Raw genomic sequence first — 15,361 nt, forward strand, 5'->3', positions numbered from 1 at the left:
GGAAGCATTTGGGAAGCAGTGACCATGACACGGTAAGTTTCAATGTAATTTTAAGTCAAACATTCAAAAGTGGAAATGCCACAACCTGTAACTTTAAGAAAGATGATTCCAACAAATTAAGGGAAGAGCTTAATCGCATAGACTAGTACACATTATGGTAACTGGGGATATTGAACATAAATGGGGCATTTTTAAGGAAATACTACTAAACTCCTGCAGATAAATGTAAGTTTAAGGGTACTGTCACACAGTGCAATTTTGATCGCTACGACGGTACGATTCGTGACGTTCTAGCGATATCCATACGATATCGCAGTGTCTGACACGCAGCAGCGATCAGGGACCCTGCTGAGAATCGTACGTCGTAGCAGATCGTTTGGAACTTTCTTTCGTCGCTTGATCACCCGCTGACATCGCTGGATCGTTGTGTGTGACAGCGATCCAGCGATGTGTTCGCTTGTAACCAGGGTAAACATCGGGTAACTAAGCGCAGGGCCGCGCTTAGTAACCCGATGTTTACCCTGGTTACCAGCGTAAACGTAAAAAAAACAAACAGTACATACTCACATTCCGGTGTCTGTCCTCCGGCGTCTCAGCTTCTCTGCACTGTGAGCGCCTGCCGGCCGGAAAGCGAGAACAGCGGTGACGTCACCGCTGTGCTTTCCGGCTATGGTGCTTACACAGTGGAGAGAAGCAGAACGCCGGGGGACAGACACCGGAATGTAAGTATGTACTGTTTGTTTTTTTTACGTTTACGCTGGTAACCAGGGTAAACATCGGGTTACTAAGCGCGGCCCTGCGCTTAGTAACCCGATGTTTACCCTGGTTACCCGGGGACTTCGGCATCGCTCCAGCGCCGTGATTGCAACGTGTGACTGCAGTCTACGACGCTGGAGCGATAATCATACGACGCTGCGACGTCACGGATCGTGCCGTCGTAGCGATTAAAATTGCAGTGTGTGACAGTACCCTAAGACAAAAACAAAGGGCATTTAAAATCTTGAAAGCCGATTATACTGAAATTGCATTTCAGGAGTGTAAAGATCTAAATAAGAAAGGTAAATAAGAAATCAAGCTAGCAAAGTTATCTACAGAAAAACAAATTGCCAACGACATTAAAATAAAACCAAATTTTTTTTATAAATACATCAATGTCAAAAATAAAAAAACAGATGGTATAGGCCCATTAAATGATGACAATAACAAGATAATTACAGAGGATAAAAAAAAGGCTGAGATATTAAACAGGCACTTTTCATCCATTTTCACTATTGAACTGTCTGTTATAGGGATCATTCAACAAGGCAAAAATCAAAACTCACCACCTGATATTTCTAGTTTAACACAAAAAGAAGTACATCTACATCTGAACAATTTAAACATTGACAAATCCCCCAGCTCAGATGGTATTCATCCACGGATACTGAGGGAATTGAGCTCAATAACTGACAGGCCACTGTATCTCATATTCTTAGACTCTCTTGTAACAGGGATGGAGCCACAGGATTGGAGGATGGCTCACGTGGTACCAATATTTAAGAAAGGTAAGAAGGTGGATCCAAGCAACTACCGTCCGGTAAGTCTGACATCAGTAATGTGCAAAATTTTTAAAGGCTTTAGAAGAGATGACCTGCAGAAATATACCATAGATAGTAATATAATAACTGACAACCAGCATAGTTTCATGAAGAATGTCGTGTCTAACATGTTGGGTTTCTATGAGGAGGTAAGTGCAAATCTGGAAATTGGTAATGTGGTTGATGTGATTTATCTGGACTTTACAAAGGCATTTGATACTGTTCCACGTAACAGCCTTAGGGTACTGTCACACAGTGCAATTTTGATCGCTACGACGGCACGATTCGTGACGTCGCAGCGTCGTATGATTATCGCTCTAGCGTCGTAGACTGCGGTCACACGTTGCAATCACGGCACTGGAGCGATGCCGAAGTCCCCGGGTAACCAGGGTAAACATCGGGTTACTAAGCGCAGGGCCGCGCTTAGTAACCTGATGTTTACCGTGGTTACCAGCGTAAAAGTAAAAAAAAACAAACCGTACATGCTCACCATCTGATGTCCGTCAGGTCCCTTGCCGTCTGCTTCCTGCTCTGACTGAGCCGCCGTACAGTGAGAGCAGAGCGCAGCGGTGACGTCACCGCTGTGATCTGCTCTCACTTTCCGGCCGGCAGACAGTCAGAGCGGGAAGCAGACGGCAAGGGACCTGACGGACATCAGATGGTGAGCATTTACGGTTTGTTTTTTTTAACTTTTACGCTGGTAACCACGGTAAACATCGGGTTACTAAGCGCGGCCCTGCGCTTAGTTACCCGATGTTTACCCTGGTTACCAGCGAAAGCATCGCTGGATCGCTGTCACACACAACGATCCAGCGATGACAGCGGGAGATCCAGCGACGAAAGAAAGTTTCAAACGATCTGCTACGACATACGATTCTCAGCAGGGTACCTGATCGCAGTAGCGTGTCAGACACTGCGAGATCGTAACGATATCGCTGGAACGTCACGAATCGTGCCGTCGTAGCGATTAAAATTGCACTGTGTGACAGTACCCTTATACTGAAGCTACAGAAGCAAGGACTGGGAGAAACTATATGCAGATGGGTAAGAAATTGGCTAAATGACAGGAAACAAAGAGTTGTTATAAATGGTACGTTATCTAAATGGGATATAGCCAGCAGTGGGGTACCGCAGGGATAAGTGCTAGGACCGATTCTTTTTAACCTCTTTATTAATGGCCTTGTGGATGAGATTGAGAGTAAAGTGTCAGTGTTTGCTGACGACACCAAACTATGTAGGATAGTACCAAAAGAGAGATAAAATCCCGCAATACCCTGTATAAATCATTGGTGAGGCCAGATCTAGAATATGGGAGCCAGTTTTGGGCTCCACATTTTAAAAAGGATATTCTGAAGTTAGAATCAGTTCAAAGACAAGCAACTAGATTATTACAAGGGATGGAAGGCCTCTCATATGATGAAAGGTTGGAAAACTCGGGCATTTTTAGCTTAGAAAAAAAGACGCCTCAGAGGAGATCTGATTTACAGAATACTGGCATATGACTTATTCCTTCCAAAGACAATACTGAAGACTAGGGGGCACTCATTACAGGTGGAAGAAAGGTGATTCTGGCAGCTAAATAGGAAAGGATTCTTTACAGTTAGAGTAGTCAGATTGTGGAATGCCGACCACAAGAGGTAGTAATGGCAGACACTATAACAGCTTTTAAAAAAGGGCTGGATGATTTCCCTGATAAACATAACATTGCAGGTTATAGTTAAATTAGTGAGGAAATGTACAATTGGTGGAGAAAGGTTGAACTTGATGGACCTAGGTCTTTTTTCAACCTACATAACTAAAAACACAGGGCAAAAATGCATAAAAAATGTGGCAAAAATGCACAGTAAAGTGTAGTTTTGCAGCAGCGTTAGTCCTGCCATGAGATGCAGAAATGGTGCAGACATTTTACTCAACTTGTGCACATACCCTAAAAGTTATGGAATCAAAAGCTGGGCATTATGGAGAACATATACTAACAGACCACACTAAAGGATTGTGTAGAACTTTTATATTGATAACCTATCCTTAGGGAAGGTCAATAATATCTGATTGATGGGGGTCTGCCATGCAGCATCCACACTGATCAGCTTTTTGCCACATCTGTTGTTCTTCCATTTACACGGTGTACAGAGCCCGACAACCATGGCTCCATAAATTGTATAATGGCCTTTCTAAAGTACTGCAGCTTAACTCCCATTTAAATGAATAAGAACTGAGTTGCAATGTCTGAGAACAACCACTCCACAGTGTATGGACCTATGCTGGTCCCGGCTCTGTACGCTGTATGGTCATAGCGAAAGCTGGAAACAGCTGATTGTTGGGAGTGCTGGACTCCCTCTAATCTGGATTGATGACCTATCCTATAGATAGATCATCAATACAAAAATCCTGGACAAATATTTTATTAAGATTAAGGAAGAAATTAGAATATGCAAAGTAGTAACATTTACTAAAACACAAAAGGCTGATTTAATTTACCTTTTGAACCAGGGTGTCCATCCATGCCAATCAAACCAGGAAAGCCTTGATCTCCTGGTCTTCCTCTTATACCAATAATGCCTACTTTTCCTCCATCTCCTGGCTGTCCTTTTATCCTGGATTGTCCAGGTTGGCCTTGTGCACCTTCATCTCCTCTTGGTCCAGGAGAGCCTGTGATCAATATCTTGCAATATAATTTGTGCACATGCAGTTACAATGTGATCACTGTATACTATATGCTACACTTTCATCCATGCTGCAAAAATTAGCTTTTAGCTTAAAAAGAACCTGTCAACTGATGGTGTGGGCAGCTGGAAACAAAGACATTACTGCAGAAATGTGCTGTGCTGCAGTGTCTCAGAGAAATCATACTTTGAGACACTGACCGCGAATGATACAAATAGGATGACTAATCCATGGCAGGCCCCTGCAGCTTCTTCCCACCCCACTTCCACTTGAGTGACAGGTTACTCCCTATATTTGTGTATTTTTTTGTTGATACGTGTTACACTGCACTATGATATTTAGAGGTATGTCATGAATGAATTTATTACTTCTAAGCTTATTGGGCGATAGCCATGATGTGGCCACTTCCTTAGAAAATCTCTTATGGGTAAAGCAGATGTTTTGTAATATATAAAATTATTTAATCTCACCTGGAAGTCCAGGGGATCCAACTGTTCCTGGCAGTCCCTGTTTTCCTGGCATTCCTGGAAATCCACCATTACCTGAAGGTCCTGGCAAGCCAGAAACACCAGGGATTCCATGTTCTCCTTGAATACCTTTCTGTCCTGGAGTCCCAGGAACTCCATTGACACCTAGGCGAGAACAGTATAGTAACCCAAAAAGGAAAGAGGAATATATACAGCTCAAAAACACGCAATACCTACATCAAAATCTTATATCAAGCAACTACATTTCATTAATATTTTGATTACGTAATACAGAATATAGATCAATTTTTTTAAAGAGACAAGACGTTCAGCAACCCCAACAAAATATTATTAATGCATCACTGAAGTAGGAATCTCAGGCAATAGCCTGGCACGACCGTGCTTCCTTAGATATTACATCAAATGTTATTCATTTACAGCTTACTTGTGAAAGACTACGTTTACAAGGCCACACTTTAGTTGGTATTTCACATCAGCATCTTCAAGCCAAAATTAATGGGTCAAAAATGAAGAAGTGGGGCAAATATTTTTATGATACTTTTTCTCTGTTGCACTCCTGATTTTGGCTTCTAAATACTGATATGAAATACTGACAAAATACTGATGCATTGACGTGGCTAAATATGTAACCCTAATTCAGTTTAATAATTAATTCAAACTTTAATATATTCTGCTCTATATATAACTTATCCGATAATTATCGTGAGGATTTCTCTTTAGCATTCTATGGAATCGACAAAATGGAAACAAGTTGATAGACTTTTTCAGATGTACTACAGCTCACCATATGCAGCAGGAAAATCACATACATCAAATGTAAGAATTAAATGTGTCATTACACAAAATACCTTAAAATTACATTACATGTAAACTATTTCTGCTTTCCATAAATGTCAGTATTACGAAGATGTAATAACTAAAATAAAGTGATGTACCTTGTAATCCTGATAAACCTGGCTCGCCTTGTTTGCCTTTTGGACCTTGGAAGCCAGGATATCCAATATCTCCACGAGATCCTGATGGAGCACCTAAGACATCACCTGGGCCTCCTTTCTGACCATCAAGTCCTCGTTTTCCTGGATTACCCTCTAGGCCAGGTAGCCCAGGCAAACCTGGTAAACCAGGAGTACCACGGTCTCCTCTTCTCCCTGGAAATCCTGCACAAGTAAGAAAAGACAGTACAGGAGCTATAATCACTACTTCATACAATAAAGTAATTATTATAGTGTGAACCATAGTGCAGGAATCCTCAACTTTAAATTGTCAGTTCAGTGCAGTTTGAAGGTGTAATATGTTTATATAATGAGCATTAAATGTTGATGATTTTGGAATAATGTTTTAATGTCAAGAAATGAAGTACAATAGAAACTCTACTAAATAAATAATGCTGTCTTGTAGAATCCTTTGGTTAACCCTACAGTACAGGAGCATGGACGGGTGAATAACTCTATTATAGGGGCACTGTCGCTATTATTTCTATGGCAGCACTATGGCTGCTAAAGGGGCAATGTGGCTGACTTTGTAATAGAGGTATTATGATTGGTAATATTATTGCGGTGCTGTATTTATTTTGCTTTGGGTTTTCTAGTAACGAAAACCAGAGTTTTCATTGTAAAAGAAGTGGAAATTACTTTTTCATTTTATTTGTTTTCTACTCGGCTATGTCTAAATAGAAAAGTAGAACATTGAGATTCTGGGAATTTTTCAGGGGACGGTAGCCATGATGAAATCTTGCAGATACCCTTTAGTGCAAAACAAGAATATTTATTTTTCATTCAAATAAGCACAGGACTCTTGGCAGTCACTGGTACATTCAGAAGTACACATGCATAATGGTCACGGTCTCTAGATGACGAACATTTGGAGGGGAAACCCTTTTGAACTGCAGAATTACCACTGACCACTTGCAGTGCATACTCGTGGCTTGCCTGCTAGAAATGTACCTGCAGTTTTCATTGGAGATATGTATTTATGATTTTATATATATTCAATGAAATAATTTGTTTTATCCCAGTGCATATGCTTACTGGAAGCATACCTCTTGCTAGTTCAAATAGGTGGCACACAGTCCTATTCCTCTCTGAAGAGGATATTTGCAAACTTAACTATTAGGCTACTTTCACACTAGCGTTTTTTGCAATACGTCGCAATGCGTCGTTTTGGCGAAAAACGCATCCTGCAAAAGTGCTTGCAGGATGCGTTTTTTCCCCATTGACTAACATTACCGACGCATTTGCGACGCATTGCCACACGTCGCAACCGTCGTGGCGGACCGTCGGCTGCAAAAAAACTTTACATGTAACGTTTTTTGCTGCCGACGGACCGCCATTTCCGACCGCGCATGCGTGGCCGGAACTCCGCCCCCACCTCCCCGCACCTCACAATGGGGCGGCGGATGCATGGAAAATCAGCATCCGCTGCACCCGTTGTGCGGCGCAAACAACGCTAGCGTCGGCACGTCGGCCCGACGCTCTGCGACGGGCCGAGTAAGACGCTAATGTGAAAGAAGCCTTACTCTTGTACCACGTGCACAATTCCTTATTTGCAGGAGGAGAATTTTTGAAGATGATGATCATGTATTAGTGATTTCCTGGTGCATTCATCTGTACACATCCCTTGTTTCTTCAATTAGTGCCTCTTGGTTCATTGACAATTCACCATGTCATGAAACAACCAGTTCTAAAATTATGCTAAATCATATTTAAACAGCTGAAAGCCTAAAATTGGGACATTTAAGCCCCGCCCCTGTACCAGCAGCTACCACTAGGGGGAGCATGGAAGTTTACTGAGTGCTTATCATTGACTCATTTTACACCAGCATGCAGTTAGCTACAAAGTTTTCTCTCGTGGTAGCTGTAAGTAAATTTCTATCTTTGCACAAAATTTAGGGCTCTAAACAAGAAAAACATACACACATTATGAAAAAACTGCAGTGAGATAAGATAAATAATAAAGAAATGAAGAGTTCATAACTATAATAACACAGGTCAACAAAAAAAAAAATTTTTTCTGGTGTCCAAAATATTTTAATGAATTTGGGGTATTTTTGGGGTGCTGATTCTGAATATGTCATCAGTTTTGCCAGATTTGCTCAAGTTTTTGAGATTTTTGGTATCTTATTTATAGCACTTGTTGGTAAATGCGACGCATCATCTCATTAATTTCTTTGGATTAGTACTTGAACTGAGCAGTTCTCAATATAGTTTTGTGTTAATTAGTGTTCTAAAAGTTTGTTCATAGCTTCATTTTTGCACTAACTTTATGTTGTTGTCTGTTTTCCAGTGAAAAGCATGAACTCATCAAGAAGAAGTTGTCTTAACGATCCAGACTCATTCTGTTACATTTGTGGTGAATACACACTGCCAAAACATAGAAGAAACATAACAGACTTCGTAAAAAAAGTGTATTTTGCCTATTTTGGGGTTATGCTTGGGGACCAAGACAAGTTTTGGGCACCACACATAGTGTGCAAAGCATGTATCGAATTATTACGAAAATGGAGCAAAGGACAAAGAAAAAGCTTCAAATTTGGTGTTCCAATGGTGTGGAGAGAGCCAAAAAATCATCATGATGACTGTTATTTCTGTGCAGTGCAAGTGCAAGGATTCAATAAGCATAAGAAACGAAAATGGGAGTAACATGGAATCTGCAAGAAGGCCTGTCCCTCATTGTGAAGATGTGCCTGTACCTGTGTTTACCATAAATAACAGTCATCATGATGATTTTTTGGCTCTCTCCACACCATTGGAACACCAAATTTGAAGCTTTTTCTTTGTCCTTTGCTCCATTTTCATAATAATTCGATACATGCTTTGCACACTATGTGTGGTGCCCAAAACTTGTCTTGGTCCCCAAGCATAACCCCAAAATAGGCAAAATACACTTTTTTTACGAAGTCTGTTATGTTTCTTCTATGTTTTGGCAGTGTGTATTCACCACAAATGTAACAGAATGAGTCTGGATCGTTAAGACAACTTCTTCTTGATGAGTACATGCTTTTCACTGGAAAACAGACAACAACATAAAGTTAGTGCAAAAATCAAGCTATGAACAAACTTTTAGAACACTAATTAACACAAAACTATATTGAGAACTGCTCAGTTCAAGTACTAATCCAAAGAAATTAATGAGATGATGCGTCGCATTTACCAACAAGTGCTATAAATAAGATACCAAAAATCTCAAAAACTTGAGCCAATCTGGCAAAACTGATGACATATTCAGAATCAGCACCCCAAAAAATACCCTAAATTCGATGAAATATCTTTGGCACCAAAAATGCTGTTGACCAGTGTAATCTATTGTAACTAGAACCCATTTGACTGAGTAAGAAAACAAGATTACCTTGTGGCCCTGGCAAACTATCAGGTCCAGGATCACCTCTGGTTCCTTTAAAACCTTGCATGCCATCTGTACCAGGTAACCCTAGCTGGCCTTTTAGGCCTCTGATACCTGGTATAAAAATAAAACACATATGCATTAAATATGGCTTCCATAAGCCACCGACTAAACCTGTACAACAAACTTTGAAAAGTGAAATTCTACATGATTATTATAGAAAATGTGTTTAAAGCTTCCCATAGATGTTATAGGTCTGCAACAAAAGACTCTTTACTGGGTGATGTTTGAAGCCAGCTAAAATCATGAGATACAAATGGATTTCTTGAGAGTCACAATTCTGCTGCCTCAGACCATTCTTTTTATAAAAATCACTTTATTGAAGAATTGAATAACATAAAAACTAGGGTTGATTGAATAGCTTCGGATAAGAGCTTATCCGAGCCTGTTTGTTGGGTTCTCCATGCATGTGCTGTGACTGTCACACAGCTGCGACACATGCAGCTGATTACCGAGAGCTCTCCAACTATCCGGGTTCCCGATGCAGCTATTCGGTAAGCGCTGTATCTATTCGGATAAGCTCTTATTCGAAGCTATTCGAGAAACCCTAATAAAAAAGTATGACATTACAGATACTGTTAACATGACTTAGAATATGGTTCATAGCTAGATTAAATAAAGATATACGTATACAGAAGGGACATATACAGTGACATATACAGTGCCTTGCAAAAGTATTCGGCTCCCTGGAACTTTTCAACCTTTTCCCACATATCATGCTTCAAACATAAAGATACCAAATGTAAATTTTTGGTGAAGAATCAACAACAAGTGGAACAATTTATTGGTTATTTTAAATTTGAGATGAAAGTTTAGAGGGATGGCCGGGTCTTGGTAGATTTGCAGTGGTATGATACTCCTACCATTTCAATATGATCGCTTGCACAGTGCTCCTTGGGATGTTTAAAGTTTTGGAAATCATTTTGTATCCAAATCCGGCTTTAAACTTCTCCACAACAGCATCATGGACCTGCCTGTTGTGTTCCTTGGTCTTCATGATGCTCTCTGTGCTTCAAACAGAACCCTGAGACTATCACAGAGCAGGTGCATTTATACGGAGACTTGATTACACACAGGTGGATTATATTTATCATCATTAGGCATTTAGGACAATATCGGATCATTCAGAGATCCACAATGAACTTTTTTGTTTGCTGCACTGAAAGTAAAGGGGACGAATAATATTGCACGCCTTACTTTTCAGTTTTTGAATTTCCACAAAAATTTAAAATAACCAATATATTTCGTTCAACTTCACAACTGTGTTCCACTTGTTGTTGATTCTTCACCAAAAATGTACATTTGGTGTCTTTATGTTTGAAGTATGATATGTGGGAAAAGGTTGAAAAGTTCCAGGGGGCCGAATACGTTCGCAAGGCACTGTATATATATATATATATATATATATATATATATATATATATATATATATATGCTACACCAGAAGCTGTTAAAGTCAGAATATGTTATATGTCGGGAATGAGTTAAAAACTCCATTTCATAGTATTACAGTGCCTACAAGTAGTATTTAACCCCCTGCAGATTTAGCAGGTTTACACATTTGGAATTAAATTGGCATTGTGACATTTGGACTGTAGATCAGCCTGGAAGTGTGAAATGCACTGCAGCAAAAAAGAATGTTATTTCTTTGTTTATTTTTTTTTTAAATTGTGAAAAGTCTTTTCAGAGGGTCATTTATTATTCAACCCCTCAACCCACCAGAATTCTGTTTGGTTCCCCTAAAGTATTAAGAAGTAGTTCAGGCACAAAGAACAATGAGCTTCACATGTTTGGATTAATTATCTCTTTTTCCAGCCTTTTCTGACTATTTAAGACCCTCCCCAAACTTGTGAACAGCACTCATACATGGTCAACATGGGAAAGACAAAGGAGCATTCCAAGGCCATCAGAGACAAGATCGTGGAGAGTCACAAGGCTGGCAAGGGGTACAAAACCCTTTCCAAGGAGTTGGGCCTACCTGTCTCCACTGTTGGGAGCATCATCCGGAAGTGGAAGGCTTATGGAACTACTGTTAGCCTTCCACGGCCTGGACAGCCTTTGAAAGTTTCCTCCCGTGCCGAGGCCAGGCTTGTCCGAAGAGTCAAGGCTAACCCAAGGACAACAAGGAAGGAGCTCCGGGAAGATCTCATGGCAGTGGGGACATTGGTTTCAGTCAATACCATAAGTAACGTACTCCACCGCAATGGTCTCCGTTCCAGACGAGCCCGTAAGGTACCTTTACTTTCAAAGCGTCATGTCAAGGCTCGTCTACAGTTTGCTCATGATCACTTGGAGGACTCTGAGACTGACTGGTTCAAGGTTCTCTGGTCTGATGAGACCAAGATCGAGATCTTTGGTGCCAACCACACACGTGACGTTTGGAGACTGGATGGCACTGCATACGACCCCAAGAATACCATCCCTACAGTCAAGCATGGTGGTGGCAGCATCATGCTGTGGGGCTGTTTCTCAGCCAAGGGGCCTGGCCATCTGGTCCGCATCCATGGGAAGATGGATAGCACGGCCTACCTGGAGATTTTGGCCAAGAACCTCCGCTCCTCCATCAAGGATCTTAAGATGGGTCGTCATTTCATCTTCCAACAAGACAACGACCCAAAGCACACAGCCAAGGCCTGGTTCAAGAGGCAAAAAATCAAGGTGTTGCAGTGGCCTAGTCAGTCTCCTGACCTTAACCCAATTGAAAACTTGTGGAAGGACCTCAAGATTAAAGTCCACATGAGACACCCAAAGAACCTAGATAACTTGGAGAAGATCTACATGGAGGAGTGGGCCAAGATAACTCCAGAGACCTGTGCCGGCCTGATCAGGTCTTATAAAAGACGATTATTAGCTGTAATTGCAAACAAAGGTTATTCCACAAAATATTAAACCTAGGGGTTGAATAATAATTGACCCACACTTTTATGTTTAAAATTTATAAAAATTTAACTGAGCAACAAAACTTTTTGGTTTGTAAGATTTATGCATCTGTTAATAAATCCTGCTCTTGTTTGAAGTTTGAAGGCTCTAACTTATTTGCATCTTATTAAACCTGCTAAATCTGCAGGGGGTTGAATACTACTTGTAGGCATTGTATATTACAAACTGATATAGTTAGGATGTCTGCATGGGCAAACATATGGCAGATGAAGTTTAATGTTGATAAATGAAGGGTAATGCACCTAGGAAGGAATAATCATATTGCTGCTTATACAATATAGGGTATAATACTCGGGACCTGGGTATTCTAGTTAAAAATAAGCTGGCACCAGTAGTCAATGTCATACAACAGCTGCAAAAGCAAACAAGATTTTAGGGCGTATAAAGAGAGACACAAAATCCTATTATCCAAAAGATAATTTACCCCTTTATAAATCACTTGTAAGACCACATATTGACTATGGGGTCTAATATCGGGCTCCATATTTTAAAAGGATATTGGGAAATTAGGGTCAGTTCAAAGGTGGGCAACTTGATTATTACATGGAATGGAAGCCTCTGATATGACGAGAGTTTAGAAAATTTGGCTTGTTTAGATGAGAAAAAGATGCCTCAAAGGAGATCTAATTCAAATGTAGAGATGAACAAAAGTTTGGGGTCTGGTACCTGAACCAAACGTTAGTCCAAAGTTTGGTTTGGGTACCAGAACTGTACCTGAACTTGAACCAGAACCTAAACAACATTTAAATATAATGGAAACCAGAACTTTGGATCTGGAAACAAATTCTCTCTCTCTTCCAGAAGGAGTCTGTGTTCGGCGTCTACTGTCGGACACTAACTGGCCGGTACGAACCCCCAACTTTTAAAGGGAACCTGTCACTCCCAAAATCGAAGGTGAGCTAATCCCACCAGCATCAGGGGCTTATCTACAGCATTCTGTAATGCTGCAGATAAGCCCCCGATGTATCCTGAAACATGAGAAAAAGAGGTTAGATTATACTCACCCAGGGGCGGTCCTGGTCCGGTTCTGGTCCGATGGTCGTCACAGTCCGGGGCCTCCCATGTTCTTACGGTGACGTCCTCTTCTTGTATTCACGCTGCAGCTCCTCAACAGGGCAGACAAAGTACACCTGCGCCAGAGCGTGAATACAAGAAGAGGACGTCATCGTAAGAAGATCCTGGACTGCGACGCCCATCGGATAATCTAACCTCTTTTTCTCATCTTTCAGGATACATTGGGGGCTTATCTACAGCATTACCGAATGCTGTAGATAAGCCCCTGATGCTGGTGGGCTTAGCTCACCTTCGATTTTGGGGGTGACAGGTTCCCTTTAAGGTCGAGTTCACTCATCTTTATTAATATGTATAAATACATGTGTAGTCAATGAAAAGGACTGGCTCATGACTTATTCCTACCAACGACCTTACAAAAACTCAAAAATACACCAGGTAGGATTGACCAGAGTAAAGTTCTGCTAAATTTAGAGATTTTTTAAAAAAAATTCACAATTGACAAATCAGGCGAATGCATCTGAAATTGCTAAACTCCGACCACAAAGTGAAATAAACAAAAACAAAACCGGTGAGCACATATAAAATAAAATAGGAACAAATGGAATAATGAATTGGGTACAAATAAAAAAAGACATAAACACAAAAAATTAGGGAAAAAAATGGCCGCTAAGGCAATGATGAATCTGGGACTAGATTCAGTGGCTCAATATTTGTCAGTGTCATTTAGCTTTACATGTTACAAATAATATAAATAGGGATGTAAGTCAGTTTTCAGGTAAATTCATATAAATAAATGTTCCAACCATTAAATCCTGGTAATCCCTGTGGTCCTGGTGCTCCGACTGGTGCAGGTGGAGGCGTTAAAGTACATCCATTTCCTGGAAATAAATAAATATATATAGTTATACTTCCATACAATGGCTTCAACTTTATCTTACAGTGAAAAACTTAAAAGGTTATTCTCAACTCGGCAAGTTATCATCTATTCATAGGATAGGCTAAATGCTGGGAGTAAGACAACTTAGGACTCCAACCATGCGTGGCTACAGCTCCATTCCAACTGGGCTTTTTAGAGCCTTATTCTGACCATTGGCAAGAATCCCAGTGGTCAGACAATCAGCAATAAGTCAGTTGTTGCTTATCCTGTGAATAGATGAAAACGTACTGTGCTAGGAATAATGTATTAATATATCACACAGGGTTAAGTACTGTTAACATATCTTAAAGAAGCACTCTCATGAACATTTTTATCCTATTAATATATTGCAATCATATTATATAGCACTGTGTACAGAGAGAGTATCAAGTATCAACTCTTTGAGAAAGCCACTGGGCGAAACGTATGTTAGCGTCACAGGAGCCACGGGGTACTGACTACTGGTATACATTATCCTATTGTACTTCCTTTCTTCTTTATGCCTACTCTATTATGCTAATGTGCATGATGTTTCCTACATCTTTTTACCTCGTATATATATACAGTTAAGTCCATATATATTTGGACAGAGACAACATTTTTCTAATTTTGGTTCTAGACATTACCACAATGAATTTTAAACAAAACAATTCAGATGCAGTTGAAGATCAGACTTTCAGCTTTCATTTGAGGGTATCCACATTAAAATTGGATGACAGGTTTAGAATCCTTAACATGTGCCACCCTGTTTTTAAAGGGACCAAAAGTAATTGGACAATTGACTCCAAGGCTATTTCATGGACAGGTGTGGGCAATCCCTTTGTTATGTCATTCACAATTAAGCAAATAAAAGGCCTGGAGTTGATTTGAGGTGAGGTGCTTGCATTTGGAAGGTTTTGCTGTGAAGTAAACATGCGGTCAAAGGAGCTCTCCATGCAGGTGAAACAAGCCATCCTTAAGCTGCAAAAACAGAAAAAAACCCATCCGAGAAATTGCTACAATATTAGGAGTGGCAAAATCTACAGTTTGGTACATCCTGAGAAAGAAAGAAAGCGCTGGTGAACTCATCAATGCAAAAAGACCTGGGCGCCCACGGAAGACAACAGTGGTGGATGATCGCAGAATAATCTCCATGGTGAAGAGAAAGCCCTTCACAACAGCCAACCAAGTGACCAACACTCTCCAGGAGGTCGGCGTATCAATATCCAAATCTACCATAAAGAGAAGACTGCATGAAAGTAAATACAGAGGGTTCACTGCACGGTGCAAGCCACTCATAAGCATCAAGAATAAAAAGGCTAGATTGGACTTTGCTAAAAAACATCTAAAAAAGCCGGCACAGTTCTGGAAGAACATTCCTTGGA

At 40.5% G+C, this 15,361-nt stretch overlaps 1 protein-coding gene across 1 annotated transcript in view; it reads right to left on the reverse strand.

Moving 5' to 3' along the window:
• The window catches only part of COL4A2 (collagen type IV alpha 2 chain), a 320,821-nt gene that overhangs the window by 52,832 nt on the left and 252,628 nt on the right, over positions 1 to 15,361 (reverse strand). The window contains exons 29-33 of the mRNA XM_077297013.1: positions 13,885 to 13,959; positions 9,074 to 9,181; positions 5,665 to 5,886; positions 4,712 to 4,873; positions 4,056 to 4,226 (exon numbers count right to left, since the gene is read on the reverse strand). Of these exons, the coding sequence (XP_077153128.1) occupies positions 4,056 to 4,226; positions 4,712 to 4,873; positions 5,665 to 5,886; positions 9,074 to 9,181; positions 13,885 to 13,959 (738 nt within the window). The remainder of the gene's footprint in view (positions 1 to 4,055; positions 4,227 to 4,711; positions 4,874 to 5,664; positions 5,887 to 9,073; positions 9,182 to 13,884; positions 13,960 to 15,361) is intronic.

Source organism: Ranitomeya variabilis, chromosome 3 (genome assembly GCF_051348905.1).
Source record: "Ranitomeya variabilis isolate aRanVar5 chromosome 3, aRanVar5.hap1, whole genome shotgun sequence".
NCBI classification, from domain to species: Eukaryota; Metazoa; Chordata; class Amphibia; order Anura; family Dendrobatidae; genus Ranitomeya; species Ranitomeya variabilis.